The 23454-nt window shown below is 50.1% G+C and overlaps 1 protein-coding gene across 1 annotated transcript in view; it reads right to left on the reverse strand.

The window, feature by feature from the left end:
• Positions 1 to 12263: 12263 nt before the first annotated feature.
• The window catches only part of Exoc3l2 (exocyst complex component 3 like 2), a 32325-nt gene continuing 21134 nt past the window's right edge, over positions 12264 to 23454 (reverse strand). Inside the window, exons 8-12 of the mRNA XM_050126367.1 lie at positions 22109 to 22244; positions 18015 to 18137; positions 17453 to 17608; positions 15460 to 15581; positions 12264 to 13822 (exon numbers count right to left, since the gene is read on the reverse strand). Of these exons, the coding sequence (XP_049982324.1) occupies positions 13531 to 13822; positions 15460 to 15581; positions 17453 to 17608; positions 18015 to 18137; positions 22109 to 22244 (829 nt within the window). The 3' untranslated portion in view covers positions 12264 to 13530. The remainder of the gene's footprint in view (positions 13823 to 15459; positions 15582 to 17452; positions 17609 to 18014; positions 18138 to 22108; positions 22245 to 23454) is intronic.

Here is a 23454-nt window from a genome sequence, read left to right on the forward strand (position 1 = left end):
TGAAGTCACTTCCGCTGTCTCCCTTTTGACCAAGGGTGAGTGGGATGGTGATTTCTCCAGAGAAGGGTCTCAGAGGCACCTGCCTGGCCTGTTTAAGGTGAAGCTGGGGCCAGGAGAGCTCTTGGAGCAGACCTCGGTGGCAGCTCACAGCCAGCTGCAGCTTCTGCTCCAGTTTATCCAAGCTGCCTTCCCGCCTGCACTTGGTGCACACGCGCACACACATACATACACAAAGAAAAACCTCACGGTAAAGCTCTTAGAAGATCAGAGCCAGAAATGGAGAGATGGCTCAGTGGTTGAGAACACTGATTTCTCTTTCAGAGGATTGGGCTTCAATTCCCAGCACCCACATGGCAGCTCACAATCGTCTATAACTCCATTTCCAGGGGATCTGGCACCCTTCTAGAGGCAAACATGCAGGCAAAACACTAATTACTTAATATTTTAAAAAACAAGATAGAAAAGAAAATCGGGGCCCTTCATTTTTGTCTTGATAATATATTAAATTAATCTACTTCTTTTAGGGGTGCCTGTGTTAGAGTACAATATAGCAGTCCCTGTCCAGTAGGAGAGACATTAATAAAATTGTCTATAAGTAGGTTTCAGGGATTGGTTTATTTTTATTTTATTTTCGGCACTGTGAGTAGAATCATAAAGAATGTCATGCACTTTGGGGAGGTGTGAGCTCCAGGTGGCCTGGTCTTGGAAGAGGGTGATCATGGCCTCCCCAGGAAAGTGAGGTGATGATCCCAGAGGTAGGTGAAATGGGGTGGCCCCAGAACAGCACATGCAAAGGTCCTGGACCACAAGACAGCATGATCTCCTTAGCTTTGTATTGCTCTGACAAACTTTCCCTAAAAGCTGGCTTCTGAAGAGGACAGGTTATGGGCTGGGGAGATGGCACATAGGGTAAGGTGATTACCACAAGCCAATGATGAGATTGAACCTAAGAACCCATAGTGGGAGGGAGCCAGCCTCCGAAACGTGCCCTCTGACTCCACACACATGCTGTGACACGTGTGTCTAAACCCATGCATTGCACATACACAAATACGTTTTTCAAAGGAAAATTTACTTATTTATTAAAAAAACAATTCTGTTTGTTTGTTTTTTAATTTTTCAAGACAGGGTTTCTCCGTAGCTTGTAGACCAGACTACCCTTGAACTCGCAGAGATCCGCCTGCCTCTGCCTCCAGAGTACTGGGATTAATGGTGTGTGCCACCACCACACAGCTGTATTTATCTTTAGTTGTGTGTGTGTGTATCCAGGTGAAGGGTAATGGTGCTGTGGAAACCAGAAGAGGCATCAGATTCCCTAAAACTGGAGTCATGGGGTTTGTGTGTTGCCGTGTGGGTGCCGAGTCCTCTGCTACAGCAGCGGGTGCTCCTAGCCCCTGAGCCATCTTGCTAGCCTTGGCTATTCATTCTTACCATCCTCTTTAACACAACTTGGAGTTCTTTGCTGTGGCAGTAAGACATGAGAAAGAAATACGCGGAGCAATCAGTGTACAGATTTTGGGTAGTAGGTCAGTTCTACCGTCATCACCACCATCTCTCACGTTCACTTCCCCCACCATGACACCATGTCTGCTCAAAGCCCCCCCTCCCACGACCTCACTCGGTAAATGTGATCTCTCTGTGCCATTCCCCCCAACACAATCACACACCTGGTATACCAAAGTGTGTATTCCCCCCCCCCCCCCCCCCCCCCCCCCCCCCCCCCCCCCCCAGCAAGCAGTGCTCCTGACCTCACCCCCCAACTCAGTCTTTACCCTGGAGATCTCTGTTCTCAATTACCTGTGGGACTTTGTTCCTCACCTCTGGTCTTTTCTCCATCTTTGCTTGCTTGTTTGTTTTTGTTTCTCAAGACAGAGTTTCTCTGTGTAGGCACGGCTGTCCTGGAATTCACTCTCGAACCAGGCTGGTCTTGAACTCAGAGATCAGCCTGCCTCTTAAGTGTGAGCGCTGGGATTAAAGGCGTCCGCCCGCCACCAGGCAGTAACACCTGTGTCTTAATGAGGAGTCTCTGACCTTATGTGGAAGGAAACTTGGGGGATGGGATGAGACTGTAGTTCAGTGGTATTGTGTATGCTTAGAGTCTGGACAGCCCTGGGTTCAACTCCTAGTACCACTCCACTCCAAAAAAAAGGAAAAAAAAGCATCCATTTAGCACACGCCTTTAATCCCAGCACTCAGGAGGCAGAGGCAGGTGAATCTCTGTGAGTTAGAGGCCAACTTGGTCTACAGAGTGAGTTCCAGAAAATCCAGAGAAACAGAGAAACCCTGTCTCGAAAAGCACTCCCCAAAAAAGAAAGAGGAAGGAAGGGAGGAAGAGAGGGAGGGAGAGAGGAAGACAGCCACAGCTGGGCTTCTTAACCTTTGGCTTCCCCCACAGAAGGAGGGGTGGGGAGGGCATGAGACCCTCACCTGAGTGTCCAGCCACTCCTCCCATGCAGCTGTTTGCAGCTCTGCCCTAACTACCTATGTGAGGGAGGGCAGAAGCCTGCAGGCTGGGAAGAACTAGGGAGGGGCTCCACCCTCATAGCCACCGGGAAGCCATCATCCCCCTGTGTGCAGACCTTCCTGTGGGGCGGCTCCTGCACATAACCCCTCACCCTCGCTTTGTAACTAAGTCTAATAAACTCTCTGGTTCCTATAAGCGGAGACTTTTTCATTTCCTGGTCACCCAGACCCAAATAATCACACAAAAACTGTATTAATTACAAAGCTGTTTGATCAACAGCTCAGGTGTATTCGTAGCTAGCTCTTATATCTTAAATTAACCCATTTCTATAAATCTGTGTATCACCATGAGGCTGTGGTTTACCAGAAAGATTCTGGAGTCTCTCTCCTTTGGTAGCTACATGGTGTCTCCCTGGCACCACCTTCTTTCCTCCTCTATCTCTGCTTGGATTTCCTGCCTGGCTATATTCTGCCCTGCCATAGGCCAAAGTAGCTTCTCTATTAACCAATAATAATAAAACATATACACAGCACACAGAGGGGAATCCCATATCATCTTCCCCTTTCTGTCTAAATAAAAAGCAAGGTTTTAGCTTTAACATAGTAAAATTACATATAACAAAACAGGTATCAAGCAAGAATTACAGTTATAATATTTCTTTGTAAATCTAAAGTTTTATATCTATCTTTTATTATAACTAAAGAAACTATAACTACCTATCTTTAACTCCATCAAAGACCTTAGAAGGATATAATATTACCTAAGTAAACAGGAAGAACATTGTAAGCAACTTCCAAAACTCTAGAATTGACAGGGATATCTTACTGCCTGAACAGTCACCCAAAGTTCTTCTGTAACATTGAGGCATACATCTTCAGCCTATAGGCCCATAGTATTCAGCAGACTTTTCCATGAAACAAGAAATTTGAAAGACTCTCTCGCCTGTATTGGCAGTTTGTCAGTCACTTTCTTCTTATCCTGCAGAAGGTCTGGCAGTTTCTTCCGTGAACCAGGAACCCTAAAGGACGATCCCGTCTTTTGGCAAGTTCAGCAGTCACTTTTCTGTGGGTCCTGCATGTCCAGTTCACACAGCATACCATCAAGCACTCCAGGCAAGAGCAGTTTCTTGCCCAAATGTCTAGCCTTGTCACATTGAAGGAAAATTCCATAACAAGTTTCCTTGATGCCCATCAACCTCTCTGAAGTAACTGATGCTGCCAGAAGCAGACTTGTCTCACTGTCGAGAAAAGTCTAAATTCTTAAAACTTTTTAAATGCCATATTCTGTAGGTCTTTGAAGATTAACTAACTGAATTATATCTTTGCATATCTAGAAAACCTAACTAACATGACTACAAGTTTGACTATTATAAATTACTATCTATTAACCTGAATTTTAAATTATACATTATGTTTTTAAATGAACTGTATAAACATAATACCTTAAACAAGGGTAGAAATATACATATGACAAAATTGATCTTAAATTTGTATCAATAAACCAAAGTCCATACCAATGTAATAGGTTCCCCTGGGTAAACTTTGGTGGAATGGTGTTTCAGTTTGTCCCTTGGGCTCTGGGGGCGGGGTGGACATTGTGTAGTCTCCCCAGGGAAGGAATCTGAGCATGGGGTTGATGTAGGCATGCCATCCTCAGTCTGCATGTTAGTGATGTTATTATCAGTTGTTACTACTATTCTTGAGACAGTCTCTCACCAAGCCTGGAGCCCAGGGTTTTAGCTGGACTAGGTGGACTGGGAGCCCTGGGGATCCCCTCTCCCTAAACCTGGACAAGGCTGGAGGGCAGTCAGCCCCTTGGTCCTCCTGGCTCTGTGCCCCACAGAGCTTTGGCTATCAGAGCATGCAGCCATGCCTGGCCATCTTTGTTTTTTGAGATGGTCTCTCACTGAACCTGGAGCTTGCTGTTTAGTTAGACCAACTAGTCATGAGGTCCCTGGGGTTTTTCTGTTTCTGTCCCCAGCACCAGGGTTACAGGCATGCATTGCTACACCCAGACTTACCTGGGTGCTGGGGACCTGAACTCAGGTCTACATGCTGAGGCATCTTTCCAGTCCACTTACTAAAGGAATCTTTTTCCTTTTTTTTTTCTTTTCGAGACAGGGTTTCTCTGTGTGTAACAGCCCTGGTTATCCTGGAACTCGCTCTGTAGACCAGGCTGGCCTTGAACTCACAGAGATTTGCCTGCCTCTGCTTCCAAATGCTAGGATTAAAGACATGCACGATCACCGCCTGGTTTATTAAAGGAATTTTAATATAGACTTTAACATGATGGTGAGAGAAAAAGCCATGCAGGACATGCACGTGGGTCCTCTGCGACCTGTGGCTGATTGTCACCTTGACAGAGCCTGGGACCATCCAGGAGACTCCCCTCTGCTGTGGCTGTGAGGGTTATCTTAATTTCCCTACCTGAAGCAGGAAGCCTTGCCCACTCTGGGTGGCACCATCCCCTGACTGGGGTCCTGGACCAGGGACAGAAAGGGGCCTGAGTGACAGCTTGGCTCGTCCTTTTCTGCTTCCCATTGTGGATGCAGCTTGACCAACGACTTCCAACCCTCACCACCTCGACTTCCCTCCATGATGAACTGCACCCCCAAACCATGGCCAGGATAAACCCCTTTATCTTTTTATCACAGCCACAGGAAGAGGGACTAGACAGCTGCCCCCGTACCTTGTGTCTTATTTATTTGGCTTAGGTTTAAATTGCCTCCCTTCACTAGCACACATAAGCTCCATGGAGAGGGGTGGTGGGGATTTGTTTTGCTTTGAGACCGGGTCCTGTGTGCCATTGTGTAGCCTAAGGTGACTTTGAACGCCCTGTGGAGTCCAACCGGCCATAAACCCTCAGCGGTCCTTTTCCCTCCGCCTCCCAAGTTCTGGGCTATAGGCAGGAGCCACACTCCAGGAGGTGGGGGAAACTAGTGAGCTCAGTTGGTCAAGAGCAGCAGAGGTGCGGGGGGGGGGGGGGGGGGGGGGGGGGGGGGGGGGGGGGGGGGGGGGGGGGGGGGGGGGGGAGTTGAGAAAATGGTTCAGTGGCTAAGAGCACTGGCCTTGGAAGCATGCAAACCTGGGTTCCAATCCCCAGCCCACGTGTAAAAAGCCAGGCATAGCTGAGCATGCTTGTAACCCCAGCACTGGGCGTGGGGAAGACAGTGGGTCCCAAGAGCTTGCTAGCCAGCACACACACACACACACACACACACACACACACACACACACACACACACAGGCTGGGGGTTAGACACTGTCTCCAACCAGGATCTGGCTGGGTCCAAGTTGGAAGAGAACCAACCAAAGGGCAGAATCTGTAATTGGTGCAGGCAGTAGCTGCTACTAGGGGATTAGTAGGGGTGGGTACTAGGTGGAGGCAGGGGTGGGGCTGAGGGCCTGACACCCACTCCCTTCTATCTCTTCTCCAGAACAAGAGCACAAAGTACATGCCAACTTTGCCTTCGCCTGATACATGGAGACGTATGTACCTATCAGAGGCCCTGGGATGTCCTCATGGCAGCCCCATGCCAGTCTCCCGCGTGAGCGCAGTGTCTCTGAGCCAGTCTTCGCTGGATGTCTGGAGAGACCCAGCACAGTGAACACTGTATATGTGGTCTGTAGATTCTGCAGGGTGATTAAGCCAGTGCCCACTTACACTATCCTTAAAGTGGGAACTGTTCCCGGCCATCTGGGCGTCTCTCTGGCTCTCTGCCGCCCTCTGTTGGAAATCCTAAGAAGATGGGATGTTGTTGCCTGTGGGAATTCCCTGAAACAGTAACAAACTACTGTCCTGAGTGAGCCAGGGTCCACACGATGTGCCACCCAACACCTGTCTACCTTGAGCCTGGTTCTGACCCTTCATATTCTCCGGTTCCAATTTTTCAAAGACTACTTTTCTGGGCTGGTGGGAGCGAGCAGTACTGCCATCTCGAGCTTATGATCCACATTTTTATTTGATTTGGGGGGCGGGGCAGGGGCTCATGTATCTCAGGCTACCCAGAAAACTCCCTGGGGATAACTTTGAGCTCCCGTTTTCTGGGACTATAGACCTGTGCCAATGCTTCAGACTGTTTTAAATTTGTGTTACATCATATATTTGGTCTTTCTTTCTTTCTTTCTTTCTTTCTTTCTTTCTTTCTTTCTTTCTTTTTTTCCTATTTTCTTTTTGGTATTTCGAAACAGGGTTACTTTGTGTAACAGCTCTGTCCTAGAACTCACTATGTAGACCAGGCTGGCCTTGAACTCACTATGTAGACCAGGCTGGCCTCAAACTCAGATTACCTTTTGTAATTAGAGGTGTTCACAACCACACCCAGTTTTATTTAGTTTTAAAAAATATTACCTGTGTGCGTGTTTTGCCTGTGTGTATATGTATGTATTTATTTAGTGTGCGTGCCTGGTGCCTAAGGAGGCCAGAAGAGGACATCAGATTTCTTGAGACCGGAGTTACAGATGGTTGTGAGCCACCATGTCGGTGCTGAGAAGCAAACCTGGGTCCAGAAAAGCTGCCAGTGTTCTTAGCTGCTGAGCCGTCTCTCCAGCTGCAGGAGCACATCTATTTTAAAAATAGTTCACTGAGCACACCTGCCTGTTTTTAAAAAAGATTTAGTGTGTGTGTGTATGCGTGTGTGTATATGTGCACATATGTGTATGTATATGTTTGTATGTGTCCATGTGTGCATGTGTGTATGTATGTGTATGCATGTATGTGCATACACGTGTGTATGTATGTGTGCACGTGTATATGTGTGCATATGTATGCATAGGTGTGTGCATGTGTGTGTGCATGTGTGTATGTAGCCTCAGAGGCAAGAAGAGGGTGTCAGACATGGTGGCACTGGTGTCACATGTGACTTTGCTGATGTGGGTCTTGGGAACCGAACTCTGATCCTCCGAAAGAGTAACAAGCAGGCTTACCCTGGAACCAGCCCTGCAGCCCCCATTTGTTCGCCTGTAGTTTTAAATTACATGCGTCTTTTTTCTTGTATGTGTGTGGGCACATGTGCTGCGACCTGCACAGGGTGCTCAGAGGACTCCCAGTGGCAGTCAGCTCTCTCGTTCCGTCACATGGGTCCCCAGACTGAATTCAGGTCATCTGGCTTGGTTTGGCAGCGAGCTCCTGTACCTGCTGAGCCCTCACCCTGGCCCTCACGTAGGCTTTGTGATGATTCTGTTGTATTTTCACCTGGTTCATACCTGTGGCTCTTTTTAAAAACAAACTGTGTGGCCAGGTAGTGGTGGTCACACCTTTAATCCAAGCACTCGGGAGACAAAGGCAGGAAGACCTCTGTGTGTTTGAGGCCAGCTTGGTCTTCAGAGGGAGTTCTAGGACAGCCAGGGCTACACAGAGAAACTCCGTCTTGAAAAACAAGCAAACAAAGAAATCTGTGTGTGTGCACGTACATGTGTGTGTGCTTGTGTGTGTGTGCATATGTGTGTGTGCACGCGCATGTGTGTGTGCTTGTGTGAGTGTGTGTGTGCATATATGTGTGTGTGATTGCGTTCATCTGCGTGTGTGCCTGTGTAGAGGTCAGAGGACAGCCTTGGGTCCTTGCCTTCTACCTTGTTTGAGACAGAGTCTCTGGTTCACTGTTGCCTACACCAGGCTAGTTACCCAAAAGTTCCTGGGAATTCTGTCTCCGCCCCCGGTCTTACCGAGGGACTCCTGATTACAGATGTCCTCCAGTGCCCGGCTTTATGGGTGATTCACCCACTGGGGCCCTTAGTTCTGACATTCTAGAAGCCCTTCTCCATCTATTACTCCTCAGAGAAGACCCACAGTGGACACAGCACTGATTCACACAGGGCATGGGGACCTCAGGAAATTGAGGCCACAGTCTGCATGCTCAGGATCTGTCCCTCCCTAGTGTGCACCTCCCGCTTACCCCTGCCTCTGCCCGAGTGCTGGGGAGATGGTCCAGCAACGCCATTCCCCTGCCTCAGCCCAGCCGCAAGTGCTGGGGAGATGGTCCAGCACCACCATACCAGGTGCGTGTTTCTGGGTGAATAGTTAATGTCGTGTGAGAGAAACTTAATTCGAAGACTGAAGACTGGCTTATGATTCTCCCTGTGGAAATCCACATTCCCAGCTGGTAGCTCTTCCTCTGGCCCCAGGCCTTCCTGCGACATTCTATCAGCTGTCACTGAAGATATGTTCCTAAACTTTGGTATGTCTGAATATCCTATTTTATCTCCTGCTTCAAATTTTTTATTTTTTTTTTTAAATTGGGTCATCCAGATGGTTCAGTAAGAAAAGCCTCCTGCCAGATCTGAGCTGGCCCTCTAGATCCCACACGATGGATTAGAGAACCAGACTCTTGTCCTCTGACCTTCCATGTGCTGTGGCACAGACATGTTCGTGTGAGTGTGTGCACACACAAAGACACACACAAATAAATAAGCAAATATCTAACACAAATATTTAAAGGGTAGGGTTGGAAGGCTGGGTCAAAAGGCAAGTCGTGGCTATTGTTTATAAGATTGAAATATCACAAAGTATTTTCTCGAACCACAGCGGAAATGAAAATCAAGTGGATATCTCAAAACTCCACAAGTATTTGGAAAGTAAATAGCCCAGAGGTCAAAAAAAGGAAGCTAAAAAATAGAAATTATATAAAACTAAAATGAGAAAGAAAATAGGAATGGGGGGGTAGTGAGAGGGCTCCGTGGGCAACGGCATTTGCAGCCAAACCTGATGCTCAGAGTTAGCTTCCAGGAACCCATGTGCCAAAAGAAGACACATTGGCTCTGATCTCAGACATTTGCACACGACACATAAGGAATAAATAAATATAAAAAGAAAGAGAGAAAAGAACAAGGCTTTGAGGTGAATGGTTATAATCCCCATGGAAGGCTGAGGCAGGGGGTGAGAAGTTCAAGACCAGCCTCAGCTGAGTACGGAACACCAATGGGTGATTCTACATGCAGCATATTCCTAAGCTTACAGACCTGAAGGGTGGAGCATCTCCTCCTTCCGTGTGAGCTCTGGGGCACGTGAGCACACATCAGGGACTGTCTTTAGGGTTCTGCAGGTAGGGAAGATGACATACTCACCTCCTCACGAACAGGGAATTTGGGGAATATTCTAGATCAGAACAAAAAGGTCACTTCCAATTTTTTTAAATATGTATTTGTTTGTTTACTTATCTAGTGCATGCATACATGTGGAAGTGTTTCTAAAATCTCTTCCTTTGGGGAGCTGGAAACAACGTCCACTTCCTCCCAAGGTCCCCAGACAAACTGAGGCTTATTCACCTAGGAACCAGAGGATTTGCTAGATTTCCTCATAGAGAAGGGATGAGGGGCCACAGGCAGCCACACTGGAAGGTCTGTACCCAGCAGGGATGATGAAGCCTGCCCCCCACCATGTCCACGCTCCGTTCCAGCCAGATACCACATGCATTTAGGGTAGAATTGTAGTTAGATGGCTGGGAGAGGTTGCCAGACACCCAGGGCAGGGCCCCATTAACCTGTCTTCTGCAAGAAGGCCAACAGTCAGCAGACCCAGCCGTGGGGTGTTTTGTGTCTGCCCAGCCTAGCTCCTGAATATGGTAGTAGTTTGGTTTGTTAGCTGCTCCAACAGATGGAACCAAAGGTCAGTGGACAACTGGTAAGAGCTATCTCCTCCTGCCCTGTAATTTCCGAGGATCAAGCTCATGTTGTAAGAACTTGGTGCTAGTGCTATTACGTGCTGAGCAACTCACCAGTCTCTGGTCTCCAGTCTTTAATTCCATACACAATATTCCCTGGGGGCTACAGCGAACCCCACTGTACCCTTTGTGTTGTGATTCCTCCAAAAATCTTGATGTTATGCGAGTTCTCTACCACTGAGCCACACCCCAGCCCCTCACTGGGGATTCTAGGCAGGGGCTCTACCACTGAGCCACACCCCAGCCCCTCACTGGGGGATTCTAGGCAGGGGCTCTACCACTGGGCCACACCCCAGTCTCTCACTGGGAAATCTGAGGTGTAGCCACTGAATTACACCCTTGACTTGCTTCTTTGCGATGAGATGTCACTACATACCCCAAGCTGGCTTTCAACTCCGGCCTCTCATCTCAGCTTTTGGCATCCTGTCTTTGGATCCTGGCTCCAGTTTGTGGATGGAATGAATGGCTGTGATCCCAAACCCCGTCACAAAGTCTTCCCTCTTCTATCCCTGCTCCTGGCAGTGGTTGGTACATCTGAGTGAAAACCCACTCTGTACCCAGCTTCATCCGGTCCCCTCTCTGCCTGTGCCATCTTCAAGGCTGCTCTGAATCGCATCTGACACCAAGGCTTGCTCTCTCTTTATTTGCTTTATGTGTTTGGCCAGCAAGTATGTACATGCACCACATGCATGCCTGCTGTCTGGAGGTTAGAAGGTGGCATCAGGCCCCCTGGAACTGGAGTTACAGGCAGTTTTGAGCCACCATGTGGGTGCTGGGAACTGAACCCAGGTCTTCTGGAAGCGCAACAATTTCTCTTGACTGCTAAGCCATCTTTCCAGCCAGGTTTGATTCATCCATTCATTTATAATTACGTATCTGTTTGTGGGTAAGTATGTGAGTAAGTGTTTACATCAGTCTGGGTGTCTGAGGATGCCAGAGACACCGAACCTCCCTGAGCTGGAATTACAGGTAGAGAGAGAGAGAGAGAGCTGCCCAATGTATGGGAACTAAGTCTGATCTGGAAGAGTGGCAAAGGCCTTTAACCCCCAGCCTTCTCCCCAGCCCACCCTTTCACTGTTTTGAGACAAGGTCTAGCTTTGTAGCCCAGGCTGACTTGGAATTCATGTAGATCAGGTTGGCCTCCAATCATGATCCTCCTGCAGCAACATCCCAAGCTGAGTATTAAACACGTGCCACTGTGCCCACCGCTGGGTTGTCATGCTTCTTATTGACAAATGGCACTGCATGGCCCATCTGTGCACCCCAGTGTCCGTTACTGGACATGTAGGTGGTTTAAACTTTGAGCGCAGTGTCCCAGGTGTCATTCAGAGCTGGGCTTACCAGACGGTGGCTGCTGAGTTTCAGGCCAGCCATGGGTACATACAGAGCTGTCTCAAAACAACAACACCATAATAAACCACTGGGTGGTATGGCACATGCCTTTAACCCAGCACTCAGGGAGGCAGAGGCAGGTGGATCTCTGTGAGTTCGAGGCCAGCCTGGTCTACAGAGTGACTTCCAGGACAGCCAGATATACACAGAGAAACCCTATATCAACAACAACAAAACAAGGACAGTTCATGTCCCTAATCCCAGCAGTCAGAAGCCTGACACAGGAGAATTGAGAGTTAGGCTAGTTTAGACTATAGGCAGGATCTTGTCTCAAAATAGCCAGGCATGGTGGCGTACACTTTTAACCCACTTGGGAGGCACATGCAGGTGGATCTCTGTGAGTTTAAGGCCAGCCAGGGTTATACAGTGAGACCTTAACCCAAAAGAGAAGTGGGAGTCTACATTCCACTTGTTATATTTGTGCATGTGTGCACGCGTGTGCATTTGTGTGTATGTATGTATGTATATGTACGTTTTCTCTACCATGTGGTTCTAGAGGCTCAAACTCAGTCTGTTAAGCTTGGTGGCAGGCACCTATACCCACTAAGCCAACTCACTAAACCCACCCCATTTTGTGGGATGTGGTCTTTAGATGCAGCCCAGTCTGGCCCCTTCTGTTTTTTTTTTTTTTTTTTTTCTCAGAACCCAGTCTGCTAGGATCACCGTCCTGCTGTCCGCGAGCATGAAGACAAGGAAGGCCGCGTTTGAACGATGGGTTATCAAGTCAGAAAATGACGAAACGTGACCACACACAGATTAAATACATGTGTAATTATGCAAGCGGCCACCAACGCAACAGACTGCCCCAGTCAGTTCCCCTCTCCTGAACGTCAATGACATTGAGGTGTCACTTTCAGAAGGTCAAGGAAGGAGGAGGGCCATCCTCTGGGCCTCTTAAGGAGGCCTGGGCAGAGAGAAGTTAAGCAATTTCCCAGGAGAGACAGGAAGTACAGCCCAGAGACTAACAGCTTCCCCTCTGAAGCACACAGCCGGGAGGCTCTCAGAGTCTAGAGCCCCCATGTTGTTGCCAATGTCCAGACGTGCGTGAGGTTCCAACCCCGGCCCCTGTGCTGACCCCTGGCTGCCTCCTCTTTCTGACTTCTCAGGGAAAAAAAATAAAATAAAACCCAACCCAGGCCAGGAAGCATCCATCACAAGCTGTCCAGCTGAGGCCGGAGGGGCAGAGGTCAGCAGGGAGATGACCTCAAGGATTCTGTGGGGACTGGGATCCGGCTGGGCTCCAGCCTGAGAGGCTGGAAACTTCCCACCCTGAGACTTTTCCTGAATCAACCCAGGAGGGCGCCCTGGATGCCGCCGGCCCAACCCCCCAGCTCCTTCCTCTCTGGACCAGGTTCCCCCACTAAGCATGGACAGGGAGGGCCGTGCCAAGGTGGCAGCCGCAAATCCAGAACGACGGCAGACACTGCGGTAAATAAACTAGTGGTGTATGGTTCAGAGCGGTCAAGTGGCTGCCTCAGAGCCACACGGAGCAAGGACTCAGTATCAACGGGCAATTGGGCAGTGTCTGGCCTCCTTCGGCTTCTGTCCACGTTCAGCTGTCCTCCCCAGGAGTTGGACCCCAGCCCTGGTGGCCTTGGGTGTGTGCAAAGAGTGCTTGGCCCTGGTCCCTGTCCTCCCTCCCCTGCACTTGGGACTCAGCCCTTCCTAGTGTTAAATAGAAACCTCTTTATTCTAAGTATCTACCGTTCCTTAGTACGTTGGATTGGGGCCAGACCTTGAGGTGAGGGGAAAGGAGGTGGGCGGGGATATTTGTGTAGAGCCTTCCAGAAGGCTCTCCACCATGCTGGGCTATGGGGGAGGAGGGTGCTGGGAATGACCTCGGCAGCCTTGGGGAACTCTTTACTCATCCTGGCCTCTGTTTTTTCCCTTCTAGAGGGGACACTCCGGGCTGGGTGGGAGATCTAAGGCACCTGCCATCCCGGAGGTCTGTGTCTCAGGCAAGGAGTCACGTGGAAGGGAGGAGGGTATCTCCGCAGCAACGTGGGCACCAGGAGCCTCAGCGTTGGGCTCGGGCTCTAACTGACGATGGAGGACGAGGCCGCAGGGGCAGACAAGCCAGACTGGGCCTGGCCAGCCGGGAGAGAGGGAGGCGCCCCAAGAAGAGAGGGAGGCCGAGGCAGAAGGATGAGCGGGGCACCGGAATGTCAGCAAAGAAGGCGCGGTCCCGAGCTGGTGATAGGGTACCACCTTCAGATAGTTCCAGGTCCCGGGCCACCGCCAGAATCTCCTGGCGGGCAGCTGTGTTCCGAAGTCCTCTGATGTCCAGGAGGGCTGCCACATGCTTCCGCCTGGCGAGAGAGGAACACAGAGATCTCACTGGAGTGTCCTGGGAGCCTGACAGGTACCCAGCCCATCGGTGCACCCTCTTGAACTCTGTCTCATTTCCTGTACCATCTCTTGTTCCAATCTCCTGCAGCCACTTCCAAATTTTCCATGTAGAATCTTCCAGAACTCTCACCTCCAAACTCAGTAGTAAAGTCTTTTTGTCCAACGTCTCTAATCCCATTAATTTAGTTTTCAGTCTTCAGTCTTCACTATAATTTACCTCAGAAGTCTCCTCTTTAAAAGAATTTTTACCGTAATGGAGATTGAAGCAAGATCTCACACCTGGAGGGGTCTAAGCAGGGGCTCTACTGCTGAGTCACAACCCAGCCCCTCACTGGGGGATTCTAGGCAGGGGCTCTACCACTGAGCCACACCCCAGCCCTCACTGGGGGATTCTAGGCAGGGGCTCTACCACTGAACTGCATCTCTAGCCTACTTTTTAGGTTTTATTTTCAGATAGCGTCTCATCAAATTGTCCAGGTTTGCCTTGACCTGATGATGCTCTCCTCTCGGTTTACACAGCTGTGCTGCCATGTCCTGCCTGGCTCAGGTGTACTCACTTGGTGCCTTCATCTCTTTCCTCACTCAGCCTAGGAGGTTCACCCTGTTACATTCCCACCCCCTTTCTGCAGGTTTGGAAACTTCCCCACCACAGACAGCCAAACTTCAAGTCACTGTCTCTTCATGTAGATCATTCCAGAACTTTCATCCCCCAGAATGCTCACTTCACTAACATATTCCCCAAGTGGGGCACCTCTGAAAACTCTGTAGCAGGGCTACAATTCACGCTCAAGTCATCTTTGAGCTCAAAACTCTCTTCTGTAAGCCCCCATCCTAAATCTGAGCTGTGGTCTCAACTCTACCTCACTGAGCCAAAAACAAACCTCCTAAACTGGTATGATAGATAGCACCTGTGAGCCCAGCCGTGAGGCAGGAGGATTGCCACACACTGGAAACCAACCCCAGGCTGCCTCAAAACAAGCCCTAATTTAGGTCTGGCAAGGTGTCTCAAGGCACCAGCTGCCAAGCCTGAAGGCTGGAGTTCAATTCTCACTCAGCAGACCAGGCTGGTCTCAAAAACAAGAGATCCACCTAATCTCTGCCTTCAGAGCACTGGGACTAAAGGCGTGAGCCACCACACCCGGCTGGACTGTCCTAGATAATGAGGACGATGACGGGGTAATTCCTGCAACCAGTCCACAAATAGGGTTTTACCATTCCTGGGCAGCAGACAAGGAGAATGAGACTCAAGGAAGGTCCCATTAAAAAGGAAGTAGGCCCACCTAGATTCGGACGTGCCCGTTGCTGTCCCCCCGAGTGTGCGCCCGCATGCCCGTGTGTCCCCCGTGTCCCCGGCGGTTCCCTGCACGGCCAGCCCTTCCTGCCGCCGGGCGGCCTGCGCCCCCCTTGCCCTGGGCTTCCTGTGGCCGCTTGTTTGTTTGTGAGCACTGGTGGCGGCCGAAGGAGGGAAATCGTATTAAGAATGCCCTGGTTCCAGCAGGAAACGGCCGTCAGACACGCTCGCCGCCACCCTGCCTTGGCGCGGGCCAGGAAACGCTGGGACGGATGCCAAGTAGACCCGGGCCTGGCGGCATCTCACCTGATGTCTGGGTAGTCGCGCACCAGCACCCCAACCTCCACCTGAATGCTCGGAGTGTCCTCCAACTGCAGGATCTCGGCCAAATGCGGCACCACCTGGTCGAGCCAGGAAGCCTGGGATTCCTGCGGGGACAAGGGCTCCAGGGTCACCCAAAGCAAACACCTAGTACCCTGTTCGTGCTGAGCCCTGCTCCTACCTAGGCTCTTCCCCAAAGGGCTCAGACGGCAGACTCTGGCCAGCGGTTAGCTAGAACCTTTGCTTATATGAATCCGGGGTTGGGTAACATGATTTAAAACCTGCCAGTTGGCGGGGCAGTGGTGGAGCATGCCTTTAAATCCAGCACTTAGGAGGCAGCAGCAGATGGATCTCTGTGAGTTCGAGTCCAGCCTGGTTTACAGAGAGAGTTCCAGGACAGCCAGTGCTACACAATGAAACCCTGTCTCGAAAAACCAAACCAAACAAACAAATGACCAAACAAACAAAATAAAATAAAAACCCTGCCAGCCAGAGTGACACAGTGCTTTAGTCCCAGCACTTGAGAGGTAGAGCCATGAAGATCTTTGTGAGTTCAAGTCCAGCTTGATCTACACTCCCAGACAGTCAGGGCTACATAGAGAAACCTGTCTCAAAACAAAACAAAAAGACCTAACCAGGTTTGATGGCAAATACCTATAATTCCAGCATGTGGGATGCAGAGGCAGGAGGGTCTGGAGTTCAAAGTCATCTTCAGCCATAAGGAGTTTGAGGCCAGTCTCAGTTGCAGGAGACTCCAAAACCAACCAACCAACAATAACAACAAGAAACCACCAGCACTAGGTGGGAGGGTGGGTGGGTGGATTGGGGCTGTATAGCCAGAGGCCATCTCAAGAGACAGGATCAAGTAGATATAGCTGTGTGGTAAACTGAGGCCCAGTGTCAACTCCTCATGGGGGAGGGGAGCATAAACTAGAACTATTCCAAATGGGGGGTTGAGGGCCAGCATATGCAAGGTTGTATCTTAGACACTGTCACCCAGAGGGAAGAGTGCAAAAATGTTACCATATAGAGAATGCTGCAAAAATGTCCCCAGGGAGTACTCTGTCCTCTTTCCCGGGACCGCCTGCAAGCCCACACAATTATCTTGAAAATGTTTCAATAAATGAAACTAAACACAAACTCCCAAGGACACAGGCAGCAGCTGTGGAGCTCCTTGGCCCCTCTCCCAGTCCCCCCACGACAACTGCAGACACCTAAGATTTGGGACTTCAAATTCTTGGCTTTAGTGACACTTGAATTCAGAGGTGTTTTGTTTTATTTTTTTGAGACAAGGTCTCACTACATAGCCTTGGCCGACCTGGGTGGCCTCTAAATCATGACCCTCCTGGCTCATCCTTCACAGTGCTGTTATGACAGGGTTCATACCCAGTATATCTTTTTTTTTTTTTTAAAGAAACTCTCTTAGCCAGGCATAGTAGCTGCACACCTTTAATGCCAGCACTCAGGAGGCAGAGGCAAGAAGAGCTCTGTGAGTTTGAGGCAAATTTGGTTTACATAGCAAACTCCAGGGCATCCAGGAGTGCATAGAGAGACCATCTCAAAAACAAAACAAAGCAAAAATTATTTTCTATGGAGCGGTGTTCTTTCTGCACCGTGTGGATGCCTGGAGCCCCAGAAGCCAGAATGTAGTGTTGGATGAGCTACAGGCGATTGAGAGCTGCGGTGTGGGTGCTGGGAATAGAACTCGAGTTCTCTGGAGAAGTAACCAGGGCTCTTAACCCTAAACCATCTCTCCAGTCTCCGCCCCGCCCCCCCGTTTTGGGGTGTTTTTCTGGCCATAAATTTGCAGTCCTCCTGTCTCAGCCTCCCTAATGCTGGGTGGCAGGTATGCACCATCATGAACCCGGTTTCTGTTGAGGGTCCCTTTCCCAGAGCCTCCCCTCATCCTGCTTTGGGAGCCAAGCAGCCCCACCCCCACTCCGCGCCTCAGGTTTTCCCAACCCAGCCTGGCACTCACCAGCCTGCGAAACAGCCGCTGCAGCTGCGCTGCGTCCTCACGGAGCCTCCCGGCCACTCGACTGCGGGTCCTCGCAGAGCGACACCGCAGGCGCCCGCGCAGCAGTGGCCGCACATACTCCACGAGCGCCCGGCGGTGCAGTTCGGCCACCAGCACCTGGGGACAGCGAGAGACCGGGAAGCTATCTATATGCTCCAACCCAGCAGGTTCATGAGGCACCCCGGTTCCACGCTCTGCGTACCCAGACAGAACACTCATGACATCCGATGGGAACCCGCCCGTTCTCTCGGAGTGCCCAGCCCCTCTACACTCAGGCCCTCTCCGGGTTTCCTCATCCTATCAGACCCTTAATCAGATATGACACACACCATTCTCCCTAAAACATGCCCCACCCCAGGCTCCCCACAGTTTCCCTTGCAGAGGACCCCACCGGTCCCTGCACCTTAGTTTCCAGGGGGCACGTCTCCCATCTGCATCCCCCAGATATTCGAGGTGCCACCAGACAACTGACACCCCACTTGCTAGGGTCTCCCCCAGAAGGAGAGCATTCGGGTCAACACACCTGGTAAGGATCATCCTGCATTCTGCGCAGGGCCAGGGCCTGGGCGCCCAGTGTGCCCACGATGCCATCCAGAGCCTCAGAGCTGCTCAGCCACTTCCTGCGCATCAGTTTGTTGAAGTGCGGCTGGGTAGGACAGTGTGGAAGGGCGGGTTACAGCTTCCTCCCGCCCCCCATCTCTCCTAGGCAAAACTTCTTATCCTTTTGACGCACAGCGCACGGGCTGGCCTTGAACTCTTGATCTCCTGGCCCCCATCTCCCAAATACTGGGATTACTGGTGAGTGCCTCCACTCCCGGCTAGGACCACTTCATTTCAACTCTCCCCAAGGAAAGAACAAAGGCTGTGTGGTGATTTTGGACATATTGGTGAGGAGCCTTGTTGCCTTGCTGGGACTTAGAGCTAGCCAGCACAGTTTCAAAAATGGCTTCCTGGAGAGGAAAACCCACGCTCAGAGGTCGTGAGACAGGCTGAAGAGGGGGGAAGAAGTGTCCTGAAAGGTGCGGGATTCGAATAGCCACGAGCTTGTGAGACGTGGCTAGAGATGCCATTTTAATCATTTTCAGCAACATGAAAACTGGGAACCCATAGCTGGGTGTGGTGGTACATGCCTTTAATCCCAGTACTCTGGAAGAATCTCTGAATTCTAGGCCAGCCTGGTCTACACAGGGAGTTCCAGATATAGTAAAACTCTGGTTTTTTGTTTGTTTGTTTGTTTGTTTTGTTTTTCGAGACAGGGTTTCTCTGTGGCTTTGGAGCGTGTCCTGGAACTAGCTCTGTAGACTAGACTGGTCTCGAACTCACAGAGATCCGCCTGCCTCTGCCTCCCGAGTGCTAGGATTAAAGGCGTGCGCCACCATCGCCTGGCTTGGTTTTTTGAGACAGGGTTTCTCTGTGTAGCTCCAGCTGTCTGGAATTCCCTCTGTAGATCAGGCTGGCCTCAAATTCAGAAATCCACCTGCCTCTGCCTCTCAAGTGCTGGGATTACAGGTGTGCGTCACCACGTCAGGCTTTATCATCATTATTATCAGTTCAATTGCTCCGTCAGAATAGTAGTTTAATCATTTTCAGACAGTCTCATGAACCTCAGGCTAACCCCCAACTCTAAGTAGTGGAGGATAACCCTGAGTTTCTGATCCTCCTGCCTCCATCTCCCGAGGTCACAGGCAGATACCACTATAACTTTCTATGTTTAATTTTGGAACAGGGTCTTATTGTGCAGCTCAGGCTAGTCTCCATCTTGGGATGCTCCTGCCTCGGCTTCTCAAGTCTCCAGACTGTGAAAATGTGCTGACTGAGGCTTTGAAGAAAGCATCCAGAGAGAATTAGGCCTCACTCGCCTCTGGTGAGTGTGTGCTGCGAGCCGTGTGATTCCCTGGTGGCTATTCTCAGTGCGTGATGGAGAGACACTTAATGGTTGTGTCTGGTCCATTGGGCAGGGCTGGAGCAAACAAGGTCTCCTGGGATGTGAAGAGGGTCAGCTTTCCCTTGCAGCAACAGGGGACTTGTGGGAGGTTGTATGTAGGGAAGGGAGAGGGTCAGGTCCCCACCCTGCTTGGCATACACCAGCATTTGTGTATGCACCCCTCATATATATATATATACACACACACATACATATACACACATGTAGATACATACACACATATGTACACACATGCACATACATACACTCACACAGTCACACATACTTAAACACACATATATACATGCATACATATACATGCATGCAGATACATACACTCACACATACACTTATATATACACATACAAACTAACACACATACATATATACACACATACATATATGCATGCATACACACACAGGCACACACACACACACACACACAGTTACCAGTATTGAGCACAACGCTACCAGGGTACAGATTGAATATTCATGGCAGCTCTGACTTTGTGAATCTCCCTTTCAGCTGTCCCTCTTCTGTGGCCCCATGACAGTTGTTCCTCCCAAACTCCTTCCCTTCCTCTCTCATCTACCAGCTTTCTCAGACCTTCCTATGCCTCTAACTGTGCATCTCAAAACCACAGGCTTCTCTGGGCATGGAGACTCGTGACTGGAAGCCTGGTATTGGGAAGGGTGAACCAGGAGGTCTTGGGAATTTGAGGCCAACCTGGACTACATAGTGAATACTAGCTAGCCAGAGCTACAGAAACCCTGTCCCAATGCCCCCCACCTTTAATCCCACCCTGAAGGTGCAGAGGCAGGTAGATTTCTGTGAGTTCCAACCCAGCCTGGCATTATAGAGAGACTATATCTAAAACAAACAAACAAAATAAGGGATTCAGTGGGAGGAGAGTTGGAGAAGTGGCTCAGTGGTAGAGCCCCTGCCTAGAATCCCCCAGTGAGGGGCTGGGGTGTGGCTCAGTGGTAGAGCCCCTGCCTAGTATGGGAAGTGCTGAGCTTGGTCCCCAGCTCCTTAAAGGGGCAGGAAAGCAAAGCCCTGGCACATCTGGCTGCAGTAAGTGGCTTTGGGAGAGGAAGCAACAGGGAATCAGTGCTAGAATTCTCCAGGACCCCTACTCTTCCTCCTCCTGCAACAGATGTGGGTAGAACTCCCCTGGACACGTTGACTCTGAACTCCTAGGCTCAAGGGATCCTCCTGCCTCAGCACTCCTACTAGCTGGAGGTACAGGTGTGAGCTGGTACACGCAGCAGTCTGGGTCCAGTCATTGTCTTGTCGTATTTTATTTGATTTTTATTGAGACGGGTTCTCACTCTGTAACTCTGGCTGCCCCAGAACTCACTGTGCAGACCTGCCTGGCCTCAGAATGCCTCCAGAATGCTGGGATTAAGGGCATGTGCCACCACAGTTCGTGGGCCCAAGGTACTATGTTTTTAAAATATTTAAATTATTGATTTTTATTTTATGTGCGCATTTGGCTGTGTGAGGGTGTCAGAGTACCTGGATTTGGAAAGCTCCCATGTGGGTGCTGGGAATTGAACCTAGGTCCTTCTGAAGAACAGCCAGTACACTTAACCACTGAGCCATCTCTCCAGTCCTAGTGACTGTATTTTATTTTATTTTTTTAATATTTATTTATTTATTATGTATACAATATTCTTTCTACACGTATGCCTGCAGGCCAGAAGAGGGCACCAGACCTCATTACAGATGGTTGTGATCCACCATGTGGTTGCTGGGAATTGAACTCAGGACCTTTGGAAGAGCAGGCAATGCTCTTAACAGCCGAGCCATCTCTCCAGCCCCCTAGAGACTGTATTTTAAGTGGGAATGATCAGGGAACATCTGCCTAAGAATGAAAGAAGCTGGTCAGTGGTGGTGCAAACTAATCTCGGCACTAGGGAGGCAGAGGTAGGTGGAGCTATGTGAGTTTGAGGCCAGCCTGGTGTACAACGAGTTCTAGAACAGTCAGAACTACACAGAGAAACTGTGTCTCGAAAAATCAAAATGAACAAGTAAACAAATAAATAAAAAGATTTGAAAGAAGGGAGGAGGGCAAGCCATGGGGCTAAGGGAGGAGGAGCATCTGAGTAGAGAGAACAGAAAGGCCCAGGGCCCGAGGCAGGAAAGCATTAAGGAGTGGGTATTACTGTGTGAGTGGAAAGGAGTCTTGGAGGTGGGAGGATATGAGGTCCTAGAATAGCTGATCAGGGGACCTGGGGCACAGCGAGGCTCCTGGCTTTTTCTATCGGGGATCTGGGAGTCCAGGCTGAATTCTGAGCATAGAAAGAGTGTGTAGGGTCCCTTTATACTGCTACTGAATGGCTCTTTGCCTCCCTGTGGTCCACAACACAGGACCTAACCCACTTACTACCTCACCCCCTCACGACATTTAAAGAGGCTCTGGGCCATAAAGAGGCATGGCTTTGGGGGACCTCAGTAGGGAAAGTACTACATAAGCCCTCTTTTGCTGGCAGCTCTGCCCACCCCATTCTGCCACATCCTCCTACCTCTTCCTTCCTATGCTCCCTTCACCCCCCCCAAACAGTTCCAACATGGCATCACCCCCAGCCCTCCCTGTTTCCCCGAACACTGAATCATGGGTTAGAAGGAACTGTGGGGTTTGGGGGCAATGCCAATCCATCCTGGAGCTGCCCCACCCCCTCACACTCACCTGTAGTTCCTGGAATAACAACTCAGCAAGGACACGATGGCAGAGTCGGGTCACACGGTCCAAAGCGATGGCCGAAGCTTCCCGGGCCGGCTCACTTTCAGGGGGCCCCACCCTGGCCAGTCGCTCAGCCAGAGACCTGTGGGAATCAACAGGGCTCAGAGTCCAACCTTCCAGCATCTGAGTGCCCCTGCCAGAACCAGCAGGGTCTGGGGTAGCAGGTCTATGATCCCAGTGATGGAGGAAGCTGAGGCAGTGGGGATATAAAGTTCAAAGCCAGCCGGGGCTGCAGAGTAACTTTAAGACTCGCTTGAATGGGGCTGGAGAGGTGGCTCAGTGCTTAAAAGGACCCAGGTTCAGATCCCAGCACCCACAAGCCAGCTGACAACCATCCATAACTCCATAGGACATCACAACCTCTTCTGACCTCTGAGAGGACTGTATTCATGTACAAACAAGCACACATACGCATGCACACACACGGAGAATAAATCTTTTTAAAAAGACAGAAAGAGAGCAGGGCAGTGGTGGCGCACACCTTTAATCCCAGCACTCAGAAGGCAGAGGCAGGCGGATCTCTGAGTTCAAGTCCAGCCTGGTCTACAGAGTGAGTTCCAAGACAGCCAGGGCTACACAGAGAAACCCTGTCTCAGAAACAAACAAACAAAAGACTAAAAGTCCATCCAGTTCAAGGATAAAACTCCTGCCTAGCCTGCTAGGTCTTGGATTAGATCACCATCAATGAGAACAACAGAAAAGGACCAATCCAGACACTGTCAGAACACAGGTCAAGAAGAGAGCCCTGTGAAGAGAAGTCTGCGAGCTTGTGAGAAAACCCTAAGAAGCCAAGACCAGAGTCTGTGACCTGAGTTTCTTCAAAATCCACGGAATTGCTCCTGCTTCCCTGCTCTTCCCAGGCATAGTGGGTAGGAGAGAGTCTGTTTCAGATCAGCCGTCGCCATGGCTACTGATATTTGTTTATGTATCTCGATGGAAAAACACGCTTTTGTTGCGTGTGGCTTGTCTGCCATGCGTGGCTTGTCCTTGCGATTTGGACACTTTACACGTGACTCCTCCTACCGCCAGAGTACAGACTGTCTGATGCTGAATAAAGTCAGCTATTCCCACCTCATTCATCGGCTCCACTCTCCCAGGTCCTACCATCTCTAGAACTGAGACAGGGTGTCTCTGTGTAGCCCTGGCTGGCCTAGAACTCAGAGATTCACCTGCCTCTGTCTCCCAACTGCTGGGACTAAAGTCATGCACCACCACACCCAGCTGTCTTGTTGAGTGCATTGGTAATTGTTCAAATACCTGTCAGTATGTGCAGATGATACTAATGGTATGGA

Source organism: Alexandromys fortis, unplaced genomic scaffold (genome assembly GCF_014885135.2).
Source record: "Alexandromys fortis isolate MF-2015 unplaced genomic scaffold, M_Fortis_MF-2015_v1.1 scaffold_240, whole genome shotgun sequence".
Lineage (NCBI taxonomy): Eukaryota > Metazoa > Chordata > Mammalia > Rodentia > Cricetidae > Alexandromys > Alexandromys fortis.